A 25,331-nucleotide genomic window follows, 5' to 3' on the forward strand; every position below is an offset into this window, starting at 1 on the left:
TCCTGTTTTTGCTGTGTTCTATTGGTTAGAAGTAAATCACAGGTCCTGCACATACTCCAGGGGACAGGATCACAGAAAGTATGAACACTGGGAAGGAGAGATCATGGGAACCCTTACTCAAAGAGAGTCTACTACATTACCTAGACTTTTCCCCCTCTATGTTAATTTAACATACCAAATCTACTTTCTCTTTATCTTCAAATATAGCTTTTCTCATCTTTAAAAGTTTTTTTCAAAAGCGTAGGTTGATCCTGGCTTTAACATTCCTGCCACTATTCTTTTTTTTTTTTTTTTTTTTTAAATTTTTTTTTCAACGTTTATTTATTTTTGGGACAGAGAGAGACAGAGCATGAACGGGGGAGGGGCAGAGAGAGAGGGAGACACAGAATCGGAAACAGACTCCAGGCTCTGAGCCATCAGCCCAGAGCCCGACGCGGGGCTCGAACTCACGGACCGCGAGATCGTGACCTGGCTGAAGTCGGACGCTTAACCGACTGCGCCACCCAGGCGCCCCTCCTGCCACTATTCTTAAGCGTTCTTGTTAGTTCTAGGTTGTCTCTTTCTCCAACGTTTGTATATTTGTTTGAACATCTAAGCTCATCAAAGAACTCTGAAATTCCCCTTGATTATATGTACACCTCTGCCCTTTCCTTCTTGTTGACACTGTAAGGGAAGTTCTGCAGTAGAGTTCATCTTTTAGGAATTATTACTCCATAAGCCACATTCCCATCCATAGTCTCTAAACATGAGAACAAACCCATTTAACCCAAGTTTAAAATAAAACAAAACTGGACTCTGGAATCTGTGGTATATGTCTAGATAAATACACAATTCCTGGAACCTGTGGTATATGCCCAAATATATATATAATTAAACAACTGCATCCTCTTTAGATTCTTTTGGTAGAACTACAATCCCAGCAGGTTTTACAATAGTTGAAGTGCTTCCCTATTATAACAGTTTGGTACACACCAGCCTATGATCCACTTTAATGAAAACATCACTCATATTCTTTTTCTGCCTGGGCTATTCAAGGTCCACTTTTACAGATTTACTTTGGTTTCTTTCTTTTTTTCAGCTCTTTTTGAAGCATCACCCTCCCTGACATTCATGGATTTCTTATAGGAAACTGCCTATAGTCTCACTCCCCTTCTATCAGATCTGGAAAAAAGGTGTGGTCATTCATGGAAATATTTTGGTCTCAAAGCCCCCATTGATGGTGTGTGGCACCCATCTAGGGTTAGTATGTATGAGAGGGAAGAGTTAATTCCATTCTTCCACAAGTCTCTCCTACCTCATGACTGCTTGCTTACTTGCTTTCTACTACAGGGGCATCCTCAACATGAGCAGAGACTGATCTTAGTGTCTGATATGTAGGTACTCAACAAATATTTATGGAAAGAATTGGCTGACGTCTATTTGTGTGGATTTGCTATATATTACATTCATTCATATGATGGGTATTTATTTCTATTTTTAAAAATCCTAGGAATGAAACTAGGATCTAGTAACTAGATGTTACTAAATTGTAAAGATCAAGATATGCAAGATCCTTGTTCTCAAGGGGCTCATACTTTAATAGAGGAGACAGACAATAAACAAGTAAACCATGAAAAAAAAATAGTGTGAAGTCCTATGAAGAGAATAAAATACGGGAGTGAAAGAGAGAGCTGGAGGTAGAGAGGAGGCCAACATTAAACAGATTATTGGGGTGCCTGGCTGGCTTAGTCAGAAGAGCTTGTAACTCGACCTTGCGGTTGTGAGTTCAAGCCCCATGTTAGGGGTAGGGATTACTTAAATAAATAAAATTTAAAAGAATAGATTGTTATGAAAGCAAACAGGTTGAGGATTGAGTGATACCATGAACTGGCCTTCTCTATCCATACTGTCCTGTTTTTCTCAAGCATACCAGGAGCATTCTATCAGCATTACTATTTGGCGCATTCTTCCACCAGGTATCTATAAGGTTTACTCCTTTCTCATATGAGTGAAATGCCTGTGGAAGTCTAGTGTAAGGGTTCACAGTGAGCTGGTGGCTAGCTGTACCCATTCCCGGGAAGTTTTACTACTGCTATCTTCTATACAAACTCAGCAAGTTTTCCCTCTCCTTATACAAGACTATGACATTTGGAGAGCCCTTGAGGTTGCTAGTTAGACATAAACTTTATTGTTTCAAACTTCATTGCCATGAAATAAATTTGAGCTGAAGCTGGGTTTCTTTATTGCTCTTTTAAAGAATGAAATGTTATTTGGCAACTGTTTTTAGGCATTTTAGCACTTGGTTTCTTACACGTTCTCAGTGGAGTAATTTAATAATGATAGATTACATAAATCGACATTAGTAGAGATCTTTCACCACCTTCTAAGGTTTCTTGCTTTCAAAAGAAAAAAGAAAAAAGAAAAGAAAAAGGGGGGGTGGGGAGAGAATAGTTTATATCAGATTAGGTTGCAAGAACAAAATACTCTTTTTACATAATGACAATGAATGATGAAGATTATAATGATGAAGATAATGATGATATATATTGAGTCCTACCAGGTGGGAGCCACTTTAAACATTATCTTTAATCAGCTAGCCGCTTCAGATACATTATTTTAATCCTCTAAACAATCTTATGAGTTGGTGATATCTGCAATTTCATAGATGAAGAAAATGAGACTCAGGGAGACTACAGAACCCCCGAAGCATAAATCTATTAGGTGGCAGGCCTAGATTTTGAACCTTACAAGGTTCAAAGTATAGTCTTTTTACTATACTATTCTGCTTCTGTACAAGTAAAAATGAATCTATCTTTTCGACAAAGATATGATTTAGGGTACAAACAACTATTTTTTTATATAAAAACTAAAGGCAATTTCACAAATGATACTTCATCTTATCCTGTGACGTAATGAGCCTTAATGCTCCTACTTTCCATTTCATAAATGGAACAAAACTGAGGTTGAGGAATTTACCTAAGGTTTAAAAAATCTTGTTCAAGAAGCAGATTTTTCTCACTTCCAATGCTCCTTCTCTGTCCCACTTGGACTTTTACTTTCATTAGCATTTGGTGGTTATTTTAAAGGAATAAGAGGGGCACCTGGGTGGTTCCATCAGTTAAGCATTCGACTTTGGCTCAGGTCATGATCTCACAGTTTGTGAGTTCGAGCCCCACGTAGGGCTCTGTGCTGACAGCTCAGAGCCTGAAGCCTGTTTCGGATTCTGTATCTCCCTCTCTCTGCCCCTCCACCACTCATACTCTGTCTCTCTCTGTGTCTCTCTCTCTCAAAAATAAATAAACATTAAAAAAAAAATTAAAAACCCCAAAGGAACTAGAAACACAAGCAGCATCGTATAGTCCCAAGACCTAATCATTTTTAGTCTAACTGGTAATGTTGGTTACATAAGTTCATAAAGTCGCATATTTTTGAAAAATATTATTAAAGATTCAGTTTTTGACTCTATATCTTCCATTTCAAGATTTTTATCAGGGCACATTTATTATTCCTTCTGTATGCATTGTTTTGTATATGCTTCCAAAAAGAAATTTTTTACTGTGAGGTTTCCATGATGCTTAAAACTTACTTTTAAAAGGGATGCTTTAAATTTTAGAATTAACAAATGCTCACTCTAAAAAAAGAAAAAAAAATCAAATATAAAGGTTTCTAAAAAAAACAAATACAAAAACAAACACATATTTTCCCAATCTGACCTGAGAAAGCCACTGCTACCAATAAGTTAGGTATCCCTCTCTACCTGACTGGAAGTTATTAAAGCTCCTTAAGCCTTACTGCTTTATTCTGAATATTTGTAAATCATGCAAATTTAAGATGAGGTAAATTTTGGCCAATTCTAACTGAAATAAAAAACGAACTCTAAGGGCGCCTGGGTGGCTCAGTCAGTTAAGCATCCGACTTCGGCTCAGGTCATGATCTCATGGTTCGTGGGTTCGAGCCCCGCGTGGGGCTCTGTGCTGACAGCTCAGAGCCTGGAGCCTGTTTCGGATTCTGTGTCTCCCTCTCTCTCTGACCCTCCCCCACTCGTGCTCTGTCTCTCTCTGTCTCAAAAAAAAAAATAAATAAATAAATAAAAATGAACTCTAAAACACAATCTTATATTTATATAGTGCTTTGCATTTACAAAGCACTTTTATACTAGTTCCCTCAATCCTTGAGACTTAGGAAGACTGTATCCCTACTTTACAGACAGGAGGCCAAGACTCTAAGAGGTCATCATAGCTTATCAAATCTAAGATACCACTGAGAATACCACATCTTGCCATTTTATATGCTCAAAAAAAAGGAAAAAAATCCAATTCAATTGTGACATAATGACTTAACTGTACAGCTGTGAGATTCGTAGGACTTAATATCAGAAGATCCAAGTTAGGGGTCTGGCATTGCCCTTTCCAAGCATGTGACTGAAGTAAATTATTCAAGTTATCTAAGCCTTGATCCTTTTTTTTTTTCTTTTGAGAGAGGGAATGAGCACACGAGTGGGGGAGAGAGACAGAGGGAGAGAGGGAGAGGGAGAGGGAGAGAGAGAGAGAGAGAGAGAGAGAATATTAAGCAGGCTCTGTGCCCAGTGCAGAGCCTGATTCCATAACCCTGGGATTATGACCTGAGCCAAAATCAAAAGTGGGATGCTCAACCGACTGAGCCACCCAGGTGCCCCGAAATATATGACTGTTTTATTAACATACAATATATATATATATTTTTTTTTTCAACATTTATTTATTTTTGGGACAGAGAGAGACAGAGCATGAACGGGGGAGGGGCAGAGAGAGAGGGAGACACAGAATCGGAAACAGGCTCCAGGCTCTGAGCCATCAGCCCAGAGCCCGACGCGGGGCTCGAACTCACGGACCGCGAGATCGTGACCTGGCTGAAGTCGGACACTTAACCGACTGCGCCACCCAGGCGCCCCACAATATATATATTTTTAAGTAGGCTTCCCACCCAGTGTGGAGCCCAACATGGGGCTTGAGCTCACGACCCTGAGATCAAGACTGGAGCTAAGATCAGAAGTCACATGCTTAACCAACTGAGCCACCCAGGTTCCGCTTCGTATCTTTTAAGTTAAAAACAATAATGTCTATCTCACAGGCTTGCTGCGAGGACATATGGATGTAAAATGGTACTTTCAAAGTGTAAAACTGATAAAAATTTTAAAATCTCCTATATCTATGGCATTATTATCTTTAAATATATTTATCTGTGGTGGTAATATTAATACTCTGTTGTTGAAGGCAGGAACTTCTGGATCTTCACTCAACTGTTGTATCATATTAAATAATTATTAAAGTCATTACTGCACATGACTACTATTGCCACTGTCTCCCCTGAGATGAGCTGTTAATACTCTGTCCTCAGATGAACTCCAGAGAACACCTATTTCATTAACCCAAAAGCATGTATTCCATTTGGATGAGGACATTTTCAGGCCTCGAGGGAAAATATTCCTTTCTGGCACCATTCACATTTTGCTTGTCCAGTTATAACTGGATAATCCTACAGGAGCAAAACATGAACCCCACTGTAGATGCTCTATTATTGCAGTCAGTTCTAATTGTGAAAGGAATTGGAATTCCATTTTTTGAAAGAGAGATAATGTACTATACTATTTTTTTAAATTTTTTAATGTTTATTTATTTTTGAGAGAGAGAGAGAGAGAGACAGCGAGAGGTAGAGTGCAAGCAGGGAAGGGGCAGAGAGAGAGGGAGACACAGAATCTGAAGCAAGCTCCAGGCTCTGAGCTGTCAGCACAGAGCTGGACGCAGGGCTCAAACCCACAAACTGTGAGATCATGACCTGAGCCAAAGTTGGACGCTTAACTGACTGAGCCACTCAGGTGTCCCAATAATGTACTATACTTAAACATCAATGCCTTCTTTAATTTTTGAAGCAGGCTTTGTATTTTTTTTTTTTTTTTGCCTTTGTGTTGGAAATCATTCTGTGTTACAGTGTGTTCACCCATGTTAGTACTAAGATATATAGGCTTTTACCTGAATAAATCCTAGATGTTGCACATCCTGCAAGCCCCTTGACAACTATATTCCTGCCTGGTGGGAAGAATTAAGTTTCATTCATTTGGTCATGCCCTTCATAGCTCACGGATGCTGGCAGCATATGTGATTAAAGTATATGTATGAAACACTTCCTTGGAAATGATCTTCTATGAAAATGCCTATCATGTGGTAGCTCTGGGATTGATTCATACTAGACAGTTTTTGGGTATGGTAAATACTGGAAATATGGTGGCTTTCTGATTTTTATGACTGACAAACTATTATGTTTGCTTCCTATGTACCGATAGAAAACAGTAGATAGTTACTATAGATTGGCATTATTAAATAACTTCAGCACTTCAATTCTCAGGAATGTGTTTAATGAAAAAGGCAAATACCCAAGAGTTAATTAATGTGCAGAAGGAACCATAGGAAAATATGAGATAGTTGAAGATTGAAGATGACAACAGATAATTGCTTTGTGCTTCTGGACTTCTGGTTACTCACTGACCTCGTATGTGCGTGAATATTAAGTTTAAACATGAATACTGAATTTCAGGTGTTTCAAAATGTTATATACACTGATGAAATACTAAATCTCTTTTTAAAAATGAATATTTGTTCCTTGCTATTCAAACCTAGCCCAAGCTACTATCCTGTCCCAAGTCAATCACTGCAAAACCATGTGGTCTTTCTGCTTTTTTTACTCTGCTACTCTTACAGCCCAGTTTTAAACAAAAGCAAGAATGAGCTTTTAAAAATGTAGATCAGATCAGGTTTCTTCTCCTGCTTAAAACCACCGACGGCTCCTATGACACTCAAAATAACATCCAAACTCCTTAGAATGGTGTTCAGAGCCCTGTATGGTCCAGCTTCTTTCTGCATCTCTACCCTTAGCTCATGTTAACTCCTCTGTTTGCTCATATGTATCAGCAACTCAGAATTTCTCCTAAGTCCCTTCAATATGTCAAGATTGCTCCTATCTGACTATAGATGCTGGAGAGGATGTGGAGAAACGGGAACCCTCTTGCACTGTTGGTAGGAATGCAAACTGGTGCAGCTGCTCTGGAAAACAGTGTGAAGGTTCCTCAAAAAATTAAAAATAGACCTACCCTATGACCCAGCAGTAGCACGGCTAGGAATTTACCCAAGGGATACAGGAGTACTGATGCACAGGGGCACTTGTACCTCAATGTTTATAGCAGCACTCTCAACAATAGCTAAATTATGGAAAGAGCCTAAATGTCCATCAACTGATGAATGGATAAAGAAATTGTGGTTTATATACACAATGGAATACTACGTGGCAATGAAAAAGAATGAAATACGGCCTTTTGTAGCAACATGGATGGAACTGGAGAGTGTTATGCTAAGTGAAATAAGTCATACAGAGAAGGACAGATTCCATATGTTTTCACTCCTATGTGGATCCCGAGAAACTTAACAGAAGACCATGGGGGAGGGGAAGAAAAAAAAAAACGGTTAGGGAGGGAGGGAGCCAAAACATAAGAGACTCCTAAAAACTGAGAAAAAACTGAGGGTTGATGGGGGGTGGGAGGGAGGGGTGGGTGGGTGATGGGTATTGAAGGCACCTGTTGGGATGAGCACTGGGTGTTGTATGAAAATCAATTTGACAATAAATTTCATAAAAAAAAAAAAAAAAGATTGTGCCTATCTCAAGGTTTTCATACTTGGTCAGAAAAACTCGTCCCATAGATTTTCTCCTGGCTGAATCCTGGCTCAAAAGTCATCTCTTCAAAGAGGTGTAGCATTCTCACTTATACATCACCTGGTTTTATTGTATGTACAACAGTCATCACTGTCTGGGATTGTTCACTTTGCTAATTTGATTGTCCATTTTTACCCTTACAATTTACTGAAGCAGCTTGACAGTAGGGACTTTGTATGCTATTATCCCACTGCCTAGGTCACGGTCTGACTCACTGCAGATACTCAATAAATAGATCATGAATAATGAAGTAATAAATCTAAATGGTTACTTCAAAAATAATATTTTAAAGAGACAGAGTGCAAGCAGGAGAGAGGGGCAGAGGAAGAGAGAGACCGAATCTCAAGCAGACTCCATGCTCAGTACAGAGCCCAACGTGGGGCTCGATCCCATGACCCAGGGATCATGACCCGAGCTGAACAAGAGTCAGATGCTCATTTGACTGAGCCACTCAGGTGTCCCAATGGTTACCTTTTCTTTATTTCTTAAATTTTTATTTATTTATTTTTCAGAGACGGTGAGGAGCAGAGAGAGGTGGGTACAGAGAATCTGAAGTGGGCTCCACATGGACAGCAGAGAGCTCTAAGCAGGGCTCGAACCCATGAACTGTGAGATCATGGCCTGAATGTCAGGCAGATGCTTAACCAACTGAGCCGCCCAGGTGCCCCAATGTTTACCTTTTCTTAAGTTACGTACTTTTCTCTCACTTTTTTTTTTTCTGGAAATAAAACTGTACTAGGAAAGAAATTACTTATTTCCTTGAAGCTAACAATAATTCACTCATTTAAAGCAAAATTAAATAACCCAAGCAGTTTCTTTCCCAGAGATCACCCAAGATTTGATATATTTTCTTAACAGAACATCACAGCAGTGACCTACTTTCAATTTGCAACAATACAAGAGAATATATGAGTTCACCATTTTCCTTGAATGTTAAGACAACACCAATATTTACAATGGGTATTATCTAGCTCTAAATGATCAAGTCACTAGAGAACAGACCTACTTTACTACAAAAACAGGTAAAATTGCCTCCAAATGGCATCAGAGACATGTAAACTATCCCCTTATGCTTGGAACACCTTCTTCAACTCTAGGAGAAGAAATATATATATATATATATATATATATATATATATATATATATATAGCCATGATAACTTTATGGAGAAGCAAATACCATCATGCCCATTCTAAATAGTATAGCTGACTTTCACCAAAAATATATGACTTCTCTTTTGATAAACTCATGTTAGCTTATAAAAATGTGTGCTGGGAGAAACAAAAAAAAAGCAGTGATAACAGTTTGAGAATCAGACTAAGTACAATGAGAAGATGCTATATCAAGTCTGAGTTCTGGATCTAAAAGAAAAAAAATCATAAAGTCCTACAAATGTTGCAGTACGACATTTCCCCTTTTTCTCATAAAACCTTTTCCCATCTGCCTAAATAACTTCTAATTAGCTTCAGAATATAAAGACAAAAAGCATCTATTACTGACATTCTAATTTTAAAAGTTAAAATACTGCTAGTTTCAGACAGTAAGGAACACCTGAATTGATGCAGGAAGCTCCCACAGACAAATATATGTAATCAGATAGTCATTGCTTGGTAGGGGTAAAGTTCACCTTCATTTTCAGTTGGTTGAGTAAAAAATTATATAATTATTCAACCACTCTATAACAGTTGAATATCCATAATTCTGCTATTATAAGAAATGCTGTGATCCAAATACTTATATATGCATTTTTAAGCACATCTCTCATTATTTTCTTTGCAAAATACCAACAGGTAGGATTGTAGGGTTAAAATAAATGACCAACAAAATATTATTTTTGACTTTCAAAAACAGTTTTCAAATAGATATCTTAAAAGCTCTCGATATATACTGCAAAACTGATTCCCAGAAATGTTGTGCCAAATTATATTCCCACCTGTAGTGGATGAGAATATTTACTTTCAACATTAATTACTGGCAGGCCCAGATGGCTCCTAAATTGGATGGATTTTTTTTTTTAAATGCCTAATATATGAGTAACTTAAGAAAAGAAAGTGTATTCTCCACAGGAAGATTCCTGCTCCTTGCTTCCTTTGCTCAGGCATCATTTGGGTCCTCGTGGGTGTAGAAACCTTGGCTCCAGGTGCTCATCCCAACCCCATGAATCTCTGAAGCTTAAGAGCTCACTTATCATTACAGTTTTACCCTCTGTTCTTGGTGTAGGGAGACGTGAATTTTTTGGTTTTCATCTTTTAAATACACAAACATAATTTTAAATGTCATTTCTAAGTGTAGGAGCAGAATGGGGAGGTTTTGCCATGAGATCACTCTACCATCTTGGTAGATGGTAGTCTATTCTAAATCTTGACAGCTCTATTTTCTTGCTTTAACACTGTGGACTTTATCATGGTCATATATTGGTATGCTTATGTATATATTTGTTTAAAAGATCTTGAATGAAATGTGTGTGTGTGTGTGTGTGTATACATACACACACACACACACACACACACACACACACACGTTATGTATTTCTCTTTATAGAAACTTGATGTAGAGAACTCTACTCAGAATTGGTTTTTGACCTTTGAAACAATGTGTGGACCCTCTGGTTGCACTGACATTTAACCACGTTGTTGTTGGAGTTACCCTCTCAAAGCTCTGGCTGGGGCTGGCCAGTGTATACTTGTGTTATGAGTATAACGATGATGCAGTAGTCTGAAGGGAGTGAGAGGTGAGCCAAGACCAGAGGTGGCTGTGAAGAGTGGGATGGCATTTGGTGCAGAAGTCACTGTTCTGGGCTCCCTTTGCATTTAAAGTGTCCTGTGTGCCCCCAGTGCATGTCGATGCGTGTGCGCATGTCACTGTGTGTCTTTGCTGCCTAAGAGACCAAGCCCCAGTCGGCTTTCCGCTTGACACAGAATCTGTGTGAATCCTGAGGATTCCAAAAATGCCATTGACTCACCAAGATAAAAGAGGAAAAAGAGTCCATCTGCCCCCCTAGTGAGTCTTTGGCTTTATTCATTACCCCTTCAAATTAGAATGCATTAAGGGCTGTCCTCCTGCCAGAAGGACCTCCAATTATCCCATAATTGCCACTGTTGTTAGGCAGGGGGAGTAACAAGTTGGGCATTTGTGCTTTCCTTGTATGTGGCCTCCCCTGCCCTATCGAAGTTTTTGGGATTTGCCTGTAACTACAAGTGCTTTTGAAGATTTTTACTCTATTTTTATATTCCATCTATCATTTCCATGGGAATCGTGAAGGAAGGTGGATGCCTGTGTTTGTGCTGCCCATCTACGAGGAAGTCAGTAAGTTCTTATTAAAGATCTCCTATGGAATAGCTGGCCAGTTATTATTTTATTATGCGTTTTAAAAGTAGAACTGCTTCTTCCTGCCTTTGTAACAGAATTATTTTTTGAAACTAGATGTCAATCAAAGATTTAAGTTCAAAACAAGTAGTTATTTCAAATAAAGATTACGCTGAAACATTATGATATTGACCATGTAAATACTGATGGAGATCGATCGATAGAGGCACCTGTAGGGGTTCCAATACTGATTGAAAATTCCTATTTTGTCTACATGCTACTTCAGTGGAGGCAGTACAGTGGAACAGACCAAAATTCTGTTATAGTTAGCAAAAAAACAACTGAAAGATAAGATGCTGATTGAGACATTTAGCCATGGTTTCCTGTGATGATTACATTATAACTCAAAATTGAAAATAACATTATATGTTATACATTAAGGAAAGCTCTCATCTGTCATATTTTTCAAATGGATCCAAATTGAAAGATTTAGACGATAGTTACTTAATACTTAGCACAGAGAAAAAGTAGTTTTCAATTAGCTGCTTTAGATGATAATAATGTGGTATCAGCATTAGCAGCACCAGCAGTAGCAAGTCCATTAATGAACACCTTAGACTACCAGGTGCTCTGTTGGCTACTTTACATGTATCTCATTTAATCCTCCAACCCTGCCAGTTTAGATATTATGAACTCCACCTTTTATATGAGGAAAGAGGACCAGAGGTTAATTAATTTGCCCAATGAAGTTGGATGGCTAATTGGGGTATTCCCTGGGGCACCTCCAAGGATCATCAGAAATTCTGCAGAGCACTGTTTACATGGGTTCAAACTGTTCCTTGAGGATGCCTCTATGATTCACGTAATTCTCCATTGCTACAGCTATCCCGATGACAGCTGGATGGCCAGGTTTGCAAGGCTGTAAAAAGCACTCGTGCCCTCTGTGATCCTACATCTAGGTTCTTAAGTTGGGGTTTATAAACACTCTGAAGATGGATGCAAATGTATATAATTGCACATGTCTGGTAACAGGGCTTTCTCCAGATTTCAGTAGAGGCCACCATCTAAAAAAGGTTCAGAATTATCTTCTAGATATTCCATCAGAGACTGGGTTTAAGCTATAACACCCAAGAAATCTGATTCTCATTTCTGAGGAAATCCCATTGTATAACATCCTAGATTATACTTATGTTAAGAAGAAAGTAAAGGCAATTACCCAAGAGAAAATTCTGAATTGTAACTTGAAATAACCAGACAGTCACGCCAAAGGAAATGAGGTAGAGGCTGCAGCTGAATTATCTACCTCATGGTAGTAATTTTCTGCTCTCCATTACATATAGAAAAGCAACTGCATAAAGAGAAAGAAAATGAGCTGAGTTTATCTGAATTATCAAACTGAAAAAGATAGGTCATAAAAATTATGAAAGTACTGGGAATACATGCCAATGTTAGCAATTATATCTCTAAATAAATAAAAAAGACAACGCAGAAACTATTTGCTAGTTTAAACAGCAAATGAGGTACAATCTTACGACATAAAAAGTGCCAATGGAATTTTTCACTTCTATTCCAAAGGAGTTCTGCTGAATTTCAAATATTTTCTTTGAATAATCATGTTTGACAAATGTAAAGGTTAATGTTAGCAAGGTAATTAAAATTAATGATGGCAGTGTCCGCTGGGCTATGTGTGTGTATGCAGGTGTTTCCCTCCAATGGTCCCACCCTAACTTAAAAATGTCTGATATTTTAAATTCTGAGCGTACACATAATACATTAGAAGTGATTATTTTCATCTATCCTGAAACCCACAGGATTTCTTCACATAGAGAGTTCTTATAGGGTTTTTGAAATATAATTTGATTTTTTTTAATGTAACAGGTTATACAAAATTAAGAAAAAAACCTCACTGCACAAATTGTGCATGGTTTCCAATTCTCTTTCTATAACATAGTTTTGAAGTTAAAAGTTACCCCAAAGGGTCTTTGAATATTATCCTCTACAAAGCCAAACCATTTACTACACAGGACTTTACTCAAAACTTATTATTTGGATACTTTGTGAACAAAGAGTTTTTTCTGTGCCTCTCTACATTTATATTTATATATATTTGATATCTCGTCCCCAGCATAGGGAAGATTAAGAGTGGCAAACAGAGACAGTAGAATGCTAGAGGCCAGCATAAAGACAACCAGCAGACAGACTGACATCAAGAGAAGAGACAGAAGAACAAACAAATTAAAAGGGAGTCCAAATCCATGAAGAGGCAAAAGTGCTGGGAGACAGGAGGAGGGAAGGATGGAAATGACTGATCACTTAAGCTCTCCCCAAGGATCTCCCTGTCTGCTGGGACACTGGCATTACTAAGCCTGTTCCCCTGCATCTCTTTCTAGCCCAGTGCTGACTCTGGGGGTGTCCAGGGACAGATCATGCAGTTCTTTAAGAGAGGTATTCTCCTGGCCCTGGCTCAGGAGGAAATGCCTGAGCCAGCAGCTCTGATGAGTGGGGAACTGGTTCAGCTATTCCATAGCCCTTTAATTAATTACCCTGCTGAGTGCCCCAGGATCTGTTCCCAGTCTTCCCTGCCGGTGATCCTGGACATTTTTTTCACGGTTCTAGTTAACTTACTGTTTCAGCAGTTTTGTCTTTGATCTTTATTGTGTTTTGGGGTCTTTTGCTCAGCTGGGCTGTACCTTCCATTTTAGTCCATCTGTTGTGTATTATTCAAAATCCCTAAATGTTGGTTCTAACCTTCCAGGTTTCCAGTGCTGTTGTGGATTTATTTTTCTATCTGTTCTTCCATTTCAAAGAGACTTTGGATGGAAGTAGAGGCAAAAACATGCCTTAATCAGTTATCTTCTGTTGGAGGCCATTTCAGGCACTTTAAATAAAGTAAATATTCTCCCCCTACAAGGAGTGTATCAAGATTTTTATCAATTAGCTCTCAGTTTTACTATAGGCAAACCAACGCATTTAACAAAATTAAACTGTCAAGCTTGAAATCTCCTTTTGTTTTGTTAAATGAATTACTGGGGGAAAAAAAAGTGAAAAAATGCAGAAAACTTACAATCCATATCAAGCATGGCCCGAACAGATTTAACAAGTTCCTTAGATTCAAGTGCCAGTGTTGCTGCGATGTTACGTCCGTTCCTTCCCAGGGGTGTGAGGGAAGTCTGAGAAGCTAACAAAGCTCTTCTTTCACTGTGATGGCAATAATGCAAAGACGAGCTTATTACACAATAAATAACATCCATCTTGGCTGAATCTGAACTCTTATGTACAAAAATATTTGTATTTCTGGGAATATTGAATTCTTACAGTCATAAAATGAAGTAATCACAAAACATTTCTGTTTTCTATTCTTCGTGATGTAACAAAGACATATTTAAAGAATTAGACTGACCTGATAAGAAGGAGAAATAAATCATTTGTTGGGCTTATTTTGTGAGTGCTTATGTTATGCTAACATGATGTAGCCTTTTATTTAGTTTTGTAAAAATTTAAATGAAGCACTCAGACGTAAATTTATTAAGCATTTACTGTTACTTCTTACAATATTAAATATAATTTCAATGTGTATGTGCTCCTGAAATTTCTCTTAAGCTCTTCCATTTGTTGTCCCTAAATCTAAACAGCATTTATAACACTTTTTGGAGATGCAAATGTCACCTGAAATGAGTGCACTCTTTTGTAATTTAAAATGCTAGGTTTTACTGCAAAAAACCATCACATTAAAACTTTTATTTGAAAAGGGACAATTTTAAACTGATAACAAAACTATTATTATTTATAGTCCATCTTCTTAAGCATGATGATATTCATTCACAAGGAGACACTAAAGCATCAATTCTCAAATTCAAATACAGAGCCTTTATTCTGTGTTGAATGATCAAGGCCTAAATTTATTACAGAAGACATAGATATTAGAAAGACTGAACCATACTGTACTAGAGTTTCAGTTTCTAAGACATGGTGAAAAGTTGCTTAATATTGTTTTTTAAAGTTACCTTTTTTTCCATGAACCAGTTTAAGTTTGAGGGCAAGCTCTGGCTTTTGAATAGTCATTTTTAACCTTCATTTTTAATACCAAAACTTCTGAATTATTATTCAAGGTCACAATGAGACCTTGGAGGGTGGGGACGGGAAATACATCTAACCATACAAGGGAATCTGATTGCTGAGTATTTTAACATTGTTACTGAAAATAATTATTATGAAATTCATGTTATCTTCATTTTATCTTGCATCATAAGCAGCATGGAGAGCAATGTCTGATCTTTCATTAGAATAAAGCATGACAATAAAGTGAGTTCAAAAGTATACTATTATCACATAAAGTACAGAGTAATCAAATTACTATAATGTACACCTGAGACTAATATAACACTGTAGGTCAACTATATTTCAATAATAATTTTTTTTTAAGTGTACTACCATAGACATTCTTCTAAGGTTAAAAAAAATGCTATGTGGAACCCTAAAATAGAATAAGAATACAATGAATCATCATTTATTAAACTGTTGTTTTCATAGGGAAGGGCAGAGTTCTCCTGTCTGCAAGTATGCATTGCTAGAAGTAGAAGTACATTGCTAGTGGCAGCTTTTACAAGATGAGGGAAAAAAACTGCTCTGAAAATGTATAAACAGGAAACTTTCGTTTCTGTATCTCTCATTATGTATCACAATGACCAAAGACTTGCAGTTTGAAATACATAAATTGTATTAGTATGTTTGTAGCTCTTAGTAAGAAACTTTGAATTGGAAACAATCTGTGAACAGTAACAAAATCAAGGTGTATTCTCCAAATATGTATATTTTTTTTTATGTCTACTGAATGTTGAAAATGAAAGAAACCGATTGTATGAACATGTTTTATAAAATTGTTTGCCATAACAACTGATCTGCTGGCTTGAGACTGACCTTTAAAGTGATTTTTATTTATACACAGGATGCTTATAGAACTTCAAGGTAATCCCCTCTTTACAGAATTCCTGACAAAAACAATATAGGTGATTCCTACCTCAATAGAGTACTAGGTTACAGTGACTGACTAAATACCTCCAGGAATTTCTTTTACAGAAATGGGGTCAAAAACAACACGTCCTTGTATCTGTTTCCACAAGACATTAAAAACAGCATCAAATCGTTATGTAGCATCTTAAGGCTATTTAAGAGATTTCTAGTATTTTAGTCACAATTACCAAATGAAAAACGTAATCATACTCTACAGGAAACACTTAAATGTTCTTACCTTAAATTTGATAAAGGATAAGAATTATCAGAAAGTAATTCTTGAATAGTCTAGAGACAAATAAGATAGTAAAGGAGATATGTAAGTTTGATATTTTTAAAACATCTTTTCTTACTTAACTAATGTTTATAACCTCCCTCCTCCTTTCACTCCCAATTGATTAAAAGGTGTTTCTGTTATGTGGGGAAAAAAGAATCAATTACATTGACATACAACGCCATTCGTAATAATAGCTATGGAAACATTTCTTTATAGGGTAAATATTTATCAAATAATATTTGTATAGTATTAACAGTTTTGAAAAAGAGTTCAAAAAACATAGTATATATTTGGGACCATGTTATCCTGTCTGGATTATTGCTCTTAAGAATCTATTTGTTAGCTGGTCTTTTCATTATTTATGCGATTTTAAAATTGGCTGCTGGTTAGCATTGCTGTTTTGAGCCCAGAGAATGTCTCACTAGCCACCAAACACCATGACATTTATCTGAGTGTCAGTCATATATAGATTTCTTAAAAATGGGCATAAGGTAATGTTAATGGGAAAATTTACCTCTACAAAATGAAGAAGCTTTTCAGTGGATGCCTCAAAAGTTTTTCGAGCCATTTCCGATTTTCGCAATTGGCAGTCGAGCACTGTGATTCTCTTTCTTAACTCCTGAACACTTTCCTGGATAGAGGTATCAAAAGGAGGGTCTTAAACATTTCTTTGACTTTATATCAGTGGCTCCTATGTTCAGTTTTTATTAACTAATATCCAACATTACCATATTATTTATTTTCTCTTAGTGTACTTATCTTCTGATTTGGGGAGGCACTTAATTAACTGTATATGCATATTTAAAAGTTAGACTGTATAGGGATGCTGCAAATTTTACAAGATAAGCTGCATATGGCTTTATTGATTCTTATAGTAAAATACATTTGAATTGAGTTTATCATTGTTTTGTTTTTGTTTACAACACGGCTTACCAGCTGCTGACAGAAATCGCTACCAGTGTGGCATAACAAAAATTACTGAGAATACACATATATATTTAATGTAATATGATATAATGTAAAGATGAGCTGGCAGAGAAGTAAAGGAATCCTGTGAACAGTAAAAGAATCCCATTGACAGTAAAGGAATTTCATGGAGACAAACAACAACAATGCTGGATGAACCTACTTATAAAAGAGAATGCTGAAGCATAATTTGCTCTGAGGGTATATCTTTGGGCACACATGGCAAACGAGAGAACTTTAATGAGTGAATTGGAAAGAAACAAACCTTACAGAAGTAAATTGATGGTTCTGATTTGGGTTCTGGAGAGTAGGTTAAAAAAAAAACCTTCATGGGTCCAAACTCATGAAGGTTTGAAGTCATAGTTTACATTGCCTGTGTGTCTTGTAAATTTATAAGCTGAAATTTTGGTTTAAATAAGTTCCAGACTGGCAGAAGCAAACACAAAACTTCAGTGGAGGGATATTTTCTCAACTCAGATCTCAAAGAATTTCTACATATAATGTGTCAAAAGAACAGGACCTCAGGAAATAAGCTACCATGAATAAAAGTCAGCTGAAGGAAACAAATTATATAAAGGAAACAAACTATATAAAGACAGCAGATATTGGAGTAATCAGATATAGACTATAAAGTAGTGTTTAATGAGTTTTAAAAATTAGGGAGGAATTTAAGACATGATAAAGGGAAAAATAAACTATAAAAATAGATCCAGATGGCATAAAAAATCAATCTTAAAAATAAAAATATAATCAAAATGAAATCAGAAACTCAATTTATGAGTTTAATATACAATTAGATATAGCTGAAAAGAGAATGGATAAACTGGAAGGCAGAGGTAAAGAAGGTTTTCATAATGCAGCAGAAAAATAAAATGGGAGGATATAAAAAAAGGAGAAGAGGTACGGAGAAAATAACTAGATGAAGATATAGTATATACTCAATCTGAATTACACATGAGGGTTCAGAAAGAATGAAAGAGACATAGCTCAGGATAACAATTTGGAGTTCTTCAGATATAACAAAAGAATGTTTCTCAGATCAGGAAACTCAGTGAATCTCAAGCACTATAAATAAAAATAAGTCAACACATGACTCATCATAAACTGCTGAACACAGATGATAAAGAGATCTTAAAATCATCAAGAAAGAAACAATGTATTGCAAACAAATAACAGATTGGCTGCTGATATCACAATCATAGAATAAAGACACTGAAAGAAATTAAGTGCAAACTTACTTTAAATGTAGCAGACATGTATTTCAAGAGCAAGAGTTCAATAAAGATGTTTTCAGACAAACGAAAATGAAGAGAATGTGTTACCAACAGATCCTCATTAAACACATTTCTAAAAGCTGTACTTCAGGAAGGAAATAATTTTAGCAAGAAGGACTGAGATACAAAAAAGAATGCTGGACACAGAAAATGGTAAAGAAGGCATCTATTTAAACAAAAGTTGACTCCACAAAAGAAATTGTGATAGTGTCTAACTTATGGTGTTAAAAGTCAAGAAAGAACTAAAATACTGACAAAAATAGAAATTAAGTAGGAAGGAATGATTGGATTTAGGTTTCAAAGTACTATCATATTTAGAAGCAGGGGAAAATTAGTGATTAGTTTTATAATTTGAGTGAAAATAGAATGTTAAAATTTCTAAGATAATCATTAAAAATTAGAAACAGAGTACATACCTTCTATAAACCAGCAGAAGGAAATACATGGAATGGGAGTTGGGGAACACAGGAGAAATCTGAACCAATTAAAAAAAAAAAAAAAACAGACAAGGAGTACCTGGGTGGCTCAGTTGGTTAAGCATCTGACCCTTGATTTTGGCTCAGGTCATGATCTCACAGTTCATGGGATCAAGCCCCAGATAAAGCCCCATGTTGGGCTCTGCACTGACAGCGTGGAGCCTGCTTGGGATTCTTTCTCCCTCTCTCTCTGCCCCTCCTGGCTCACACTCTCTTTCTCACAAAATATAAACAAAAAATAAACATTAAAAACCAAACAAACAAACAGGCAAGACATGGCACATTGAAAGAAAAAAAAAAAAAAACACAACCAAAAACTAAAGCACAAATAAAATGCATAAATTAAAGAGGGTAGAAATGAAGCCAATGGCATTATCAAATAAAACAGGGTAAATGGAAAGATCTTTCCAATTAAAGGTCAAAAATTAGTAAGATGAGGGAACAATTCAGCTATGTGGTTTACCACATACACAATTAAAATGTGAGGACAATGCAAAGTTAAAAGTGAAAGGAAGGAAAACAGATACACCATAAATACCAAAAGAAAACTGTTGTAACTATTTTAGTATTAATCAAAAATAAATATTAGGGGGAATATAAGATTGATAAATTGAAGAGTCACAACATTCCATAAAGGATGATAATGTAATTCCAAGCCTATATATGGCTAAAAACATTACTTTTTTTAAAAAAGGGGGAGATTTTTTCTTCTTCTTATTTTTTTAACATTTATTTATTTTTGAGAGAGAGAGATAGACAGAATGCGCGTGTGTGAGAGAGCACCAGTAGGGGAGGGGCAGAGGAGTGGGAGACACAGACTACAAAGCAGAAGCAGACTCCAGGCTCCAAGCCTTCAGCACAGAGCCTGACATGGGGCTTGAACCCATGAGCTGTGAGATCATGACCTGAGCCGAAGTTAGACGCTTAACTCACTGAGCCACCCAGGCGCCCCCGCCAAAAAAGGAAGATTTTAATGCATTTCTCTGACAAAGAAATTAAGATGACTAGAGAAAAGCTGGACTTTACAATTAATGAATCTGATCTAGTGGAATATATAAAATGATACATCAAAAAAACATGAAGAATTCTTTTGAAGCTCACTTTGACCATGTGTGAACACTGGCTATACAGTATAAGCCACAAAGCAACCACCAACATATTTTGGAATCGATTATACTATAGACTAGATTCTCTGGCCACAATGCAATTATCCGGTCTTTTGCTTCAGTGGTGTTTATAAATAAAGACTCAATCGTACACATGTAAATTCTTCCCGAATTCATCTATATATTTAACTTATTTTCAGTAAAAATTCCAGTAGTTTTTTTTTTCTTTTGGTTGAATTTATACACATAAAAGGACAAAGGGTCACGTAGCCAACATACTTTTAAAGAAAAAGAACTAGGCAGGATGGTCAATATATCAAGATTCCCTATAAAAGTTATAGTAACCAAAACCGTATGTTATTTGTGCAAGAATGTACAAATAGACCAGTTAAGGAGAATAGCGGGCCCTCAGAAAGATAAATGCAAATGAAATCTTGATATATGACAGACCTGATTTTGTAGATCAATTAGGAAAGAAGAGGCTTTTGAATAAATGGGGCTGGGATAGTTGGTCGTTCATTTAGTATAAAGAAAGAATAAAATGGATCTCCATCCCCATACAATGCTACGAAACCAATGACAGAAAGATCAAAACTTAGAGGCAGATATAAAGAATATCTTTGGGAATAGAAGAACTTGTAAAAGGGCACATAAGGGAAAAGACTGATAAGTTTGACTACATGAAAGTCAGTGTTTCTTTTGCCACTGGGTGAAAAGTAAGCCATGAATCTGAGAGAAAAGATTTTTAATAACATATAATTTAATATAGGTTTAGTAACTTGAACATGTGAACAATCACTACATATCAATGTGCAAAGAACAACCTAATGGGAAAAACAATTGAAAGTTACGAAAAGGCATTTCAGAAAACATAAATGCCTAACAAGTACATAAATATATGCTCAACTGGCTATCTGGGCCAGGGCAAAAAGCCCTAGTTTAAAGCATTTGGGGGTATAAATAATTCCACCACAGCTGATATGAAGCTACCAAACAACCTGATGTCACTGAATATGCAGTTGAGAAGATATGCATACAATCACCTATTGTGAGCCAGTGCTAGCTGGTCCCAACACACCTGTGGCTCAAAGTCATTAGTAATCAGGGAAATCCAAATTAAACCATAATGAGATTTACTTATTACACCTACCAGATTGATATAAATTAAAAGTAAATGAAAACAATGTGTCAGCAAGGATGTGCGGTAAATAGTATCTCTCATTCACTACTGGTGGGAATAAAAATTGGCTCAAAAGCTTTCAAACACAATTAGGCATGACCTAGTAAAGTTGATCAATCATCATTCAACCTAGCAATTCCACTCTAAGGTATGAACCCAAGAGAAACTGTTATACATGTGGAGCAGGATATATACAGAAGTGTTTTATCAACATTGTTCATAATAAAGAAAACAGAAATAATTGGACTGTTCATCAAATACAGAATGGACAAATATACTGTAGTATATCCATTCAAGGGAGTACAAAAAAAAAAAATGAAAATACATGAACCAACTATAAATTTCAAATAGATGAATTTCAAAAATAAAAGTTTGAATGAAAAAAGCAAGAATAACACATGTAGGACCATTCTATTTATATAAAGTTGATAAACAGGCAGGACTCAACAACATTTACCAGTAAGAGATATAAACATATGTGGTAAAATGATCAAGAAAATGGTTAATACTAAATCCAGGAAAGTGGTAACTTCTGAGGGCAAGGGAGAAGATTGTAACTAGGGAGGGTCACTGGATCTTCAAAGGTTTTGGTAATGTTTTATTTCCTAAGCTGGGGGTAAACAGAAAAAATAAAAAATAAAAAAGGTAAGTAAGTATAGAGATAATAAAAGGGAAAACTTGAGGCACCTGGGTGGCTCAGTCGGTTAAGTGTCCGACTTCAGCTCAGGTCATGATCTTGCAGTTTATAGTTCAAGCCCTGTGTTCGGCTCTGTGCTGACAGCTCAGAGCCTGGAGCCTGCTTCAGATTCTGTGTGTCTCTCTCTCTCTCTCTGCTCCTACCCTAATCATGCTATGTCTCTCTCTCTCTCAAAAAAAAGTAAACATTAAAAAAATTTTTTTAATTTTATTTTTTTTAACGTTTATTTATTTTTGAGACAGAGAGAGACAGAGCATGAACGGGGGAGGGCCAGAGACACAGAATCTGAAACAGGCTCCAGGTTCTGAACTGTCAGCACAGAGCCCAATGCGGGGCTCAAACTCATGGACCACAAGATCGTGACCTGAGCTGAAGTCGGACGCTTAATTGACTGAGCCACCCAGGTGCCCCTAAAAAAATTTTTTTTAAAGGAAAAACTTACAGTGAAAAAAACATAGTTACAAAATGAACCTGTGTCTTAAAAAAGAATATTTGAATCTACATCCTGCAACATCTTGGTCAATGTGTCTTGAAGCAATCTTAAACAGTTAAAAAGAAAAAACTTTCCTTCTCTTTCTCCACTGGTATTGAGTTTGGAAAATGTTGAGATGCTCTTGTCTAATATTTTTTCTTTGAAAAATAAACAAAAGATTATTTTTTTCAGAGACACATTAATGGCCAACTTAGAATCTTGTTAGGAGGAATGGCAGGAGACCCCATTATGCTAAAAAAGAGAAAAACTGAATTAATTACATTGCCAGACAACTTAGGACCAAAATGTCTCTCAGCTAAGAGTTGGAACAGAGAACTGCAAATAATCTATGCTTAAAAAAGTTTTTTGAATCAATTCATGAGAACTCTTTGAATATTATATTAGTTAGAATGTATTTTTAAAGACTGTTGATTATCCCTCCAAAAGTAAACAGAGTTTTATAAAACTGTACTTTTGATATTTTGATTAATTCCCCAAATATTTTCAGAATCATGTTAAAGTTACTCACATGAACTAAGCATGGATCTCTGATTTCAAAATGTATACACTGGGTCAAAAATAATAAATATATGTAGTATTTCTAAGTATTGTTGCCTTTTCAAGTAATATAACTTTCCCTTAGCCTTGTGTATTATCAAAGTAGGAACATCAGCTCTTTCGGAATCGGTTTAAATGGGCAGGTGTGAGAAATGTATTAGTGCCTCTCAAGAGCTAGCCAAAGAAAATTTCAGATTTTCTTCTGCATTTTGCTTTTCTAAAACTGGTTTCACTTCCACTTGGTATATTTAAAGTATTTAACAGTTTTATGTTTATATAGATAGACATAAATTATTCAAATTTGCTTTATGTTTTCTTGAAAGTTGACTGTATTAGAGATGTAAACACCTATCCTAAATGAACTTGTTGAAGTCATTAAATATGTATTTCAATTTACTTAATTTTCTACCTCAGTGAAGTAAAAATGTGTATGTCTACTATAGTTTTTGAAGACCTTTCAATGAATATAGTATGTATTATGTTAAAAAATCATATAAAAAAATTCCCATAAAAAAAGGATCACATTGCCTTATAAATAGCATTCAGTATTTTGCTATTGAAATTGGAGCCTATTAAATTCAAACTCAGTTTCTTCCTATTAATTATCTTGGCCCTGGGCAAAAATTATTTAACATTCACACTTCCTTGAGTGCTCTAATCAAAGAGCAAAACCCATCCCTAGACTCTCCTCCTCCCATCCCCACAAGGCAAATTAGCAAGTTTAGGAACAAATGGAGAAAACCAATGTAATCAATTAAATGTTAAATAGTTCTAGGACTTACTGCCTGAGCTGCACAATGTTGACCAATGACCCAAATAAATTTGGGTCACATGCTTTTTCATCCACAAGCTATGTGGATAAAGGGAGGCTCACAACCTTCACCTTACCCCCCCATCCCATCACGACACATCATCCTATCATTGAATAATAGAAGACAAACACTGACCTAGTTTAGAAGTGCAGATGAAAAGAAAATGAAAACAGGATACATGACAACGGCAAGGAAACCATGGTAACTAAAAGAGAGGACGGTTCTGCTTACTTTATTTTGGTCCGAATAATCAGCAAGCTGAGCCTTTAGATCTGTGATCTCGGCCTCTAACAGATGGATCACTTCTTCATAGTCCATTTCCATTCCGTGTGCCTGTCGCTGTGCGGCTTCGGCAAGGTGAATCCGACTTCGCAGGGCTCTGGTTTCTTCAACAACAGCTTTGGCTTCCTGAGGATTGCAAAATTCATGCCATTGAAAAAAAGCCATGTTAAAAAAAAAAAAACCTACAGTTTAAACAAAATATTTTCCTCCCTCTGGAACTTATAATTCCCAAACTTAATAGATATACATGTGTTCCTCATATATCAATGTGAAAATGAGTCTTCACGTTATTTTATTATGGACAGTAAATGCCTGATCTTACTTTTCCTCTGTTGATCTACTGGATAATTTTCAGTATAGGATTTCCAACTTCAGACAGCTAGCATAACATTTTGGAAATAAGGGAAGTAGAAGGGAATTGAAAATGGAGACTAGAATAAGAACTGGTTCAGAAGATACAAAGAGTAGGCTTCCACAAAACTCAAGTAGGTGGTAGGGCTCATGTTCTAGAAAGGTGCTTACAGCTTCATCAGATACAGCTGAGAGATCTGTGGTGTAGCAGACTTCCCTGTGGTCCAAGCCCAGGATCCAAAGCTTATTCCTAGACATCAGTCTAACTGCTATTTCTCCCTTTTGATTTAAGCCAAAAGGTGGAATTCAGTAGCAAAACATACAGCTATTTCTATAGGGTGCAATGCTCACATGACATTTTTGTCCTAGAAGATTCATGTGTCTTTTCTCATTTAACCTCTAGAACAGAGAAAGGCATTATTAAAAACTATTTTATACATAATTAAACAGAGGCTCAGAGAGGTTACCCATTCTGTCCAAGGACACATAGTATTGCCAGAGTTTAAACCTGGGTCTGCTAAACTCCAACATTAATGCTCTTTCACCTTTTTACTCTACAACTAAGTGACAAAACAAATGACAAAACAAACAAACAAATAAAAACAAATAAAAAAAACCCCAAACTAGCTACATTCTCTACCTTAGAAAAGGGATGGAGTGACCAAAACCATTTGCGCTCTCAAAATGTGCTTTGGTGCTGGGTCGACGACAGTCCCCCCAGGACACCTAATATAATTTCACATGGCAGTTATTATACTGTAAACAATTTCTTTTTCTTTACTTGATGCAGAAATATCTTTTCTCTGCAATGGAACTTTCTGCTCCAATTGCCATGGCTAATATT

General features: G+C 36.4%; 1 protein-coding gene across 5 annotated transcripts in view; it reads right to left on the reverse strand.

The window, feature by feature from the left end:
* Positions 1-25,331, reverse strand: part of STXBP4 (syntaxin binding protein 4) — a 172,611-nt gene that overhangs the window by 56,403 nt on the left and 90,877 nt on the right. For all 5 annotated transcript variants that reach the window (XR_006714878.1, XM_045488328.1, XM_045488327.1 and 2 more), the window contains 4 exons: positions 24,086-24,262; positions 16,828-16,944; positions 16,275-16,324; positions 14,091-14,224 (listed from right to left, as the gene is read on the reverse strand). Coding sequence is in view for 4 of the 5 variants with exons in the window: in XM_045488328.1 (XP_045344284.1) it covers positions 14,091-14,224; positions 16,275-16,324; positions 16,828-16,944; positions 24,086-24,262 (478 nt within the window). In the remaining variant the exon portion in view is untranslated. The remainder of the gene's footprint in view (positions 1-14,090; positions 14,225-16,274; positions 16,325-16,827; positions 16,945-24,085; positions 24,263-25,331) is intronic.

Source organism: Leopardus geoffroyi, chromosome E1, assembly GCF_018350155.1.
Source record: "Leopardus geoffroyi isolate Oge1 chromosome E1, O.geoffroyi_Oge1_pat1.0, whole genome shotgun sequence".
NCBI classification, from domain to species: domain Eukaryota; kingdom Metazoa; phylum Chordata; class Mammalia; order Carnivora; family Felidae; genus Leopardus; species Leopardus geoffroyi.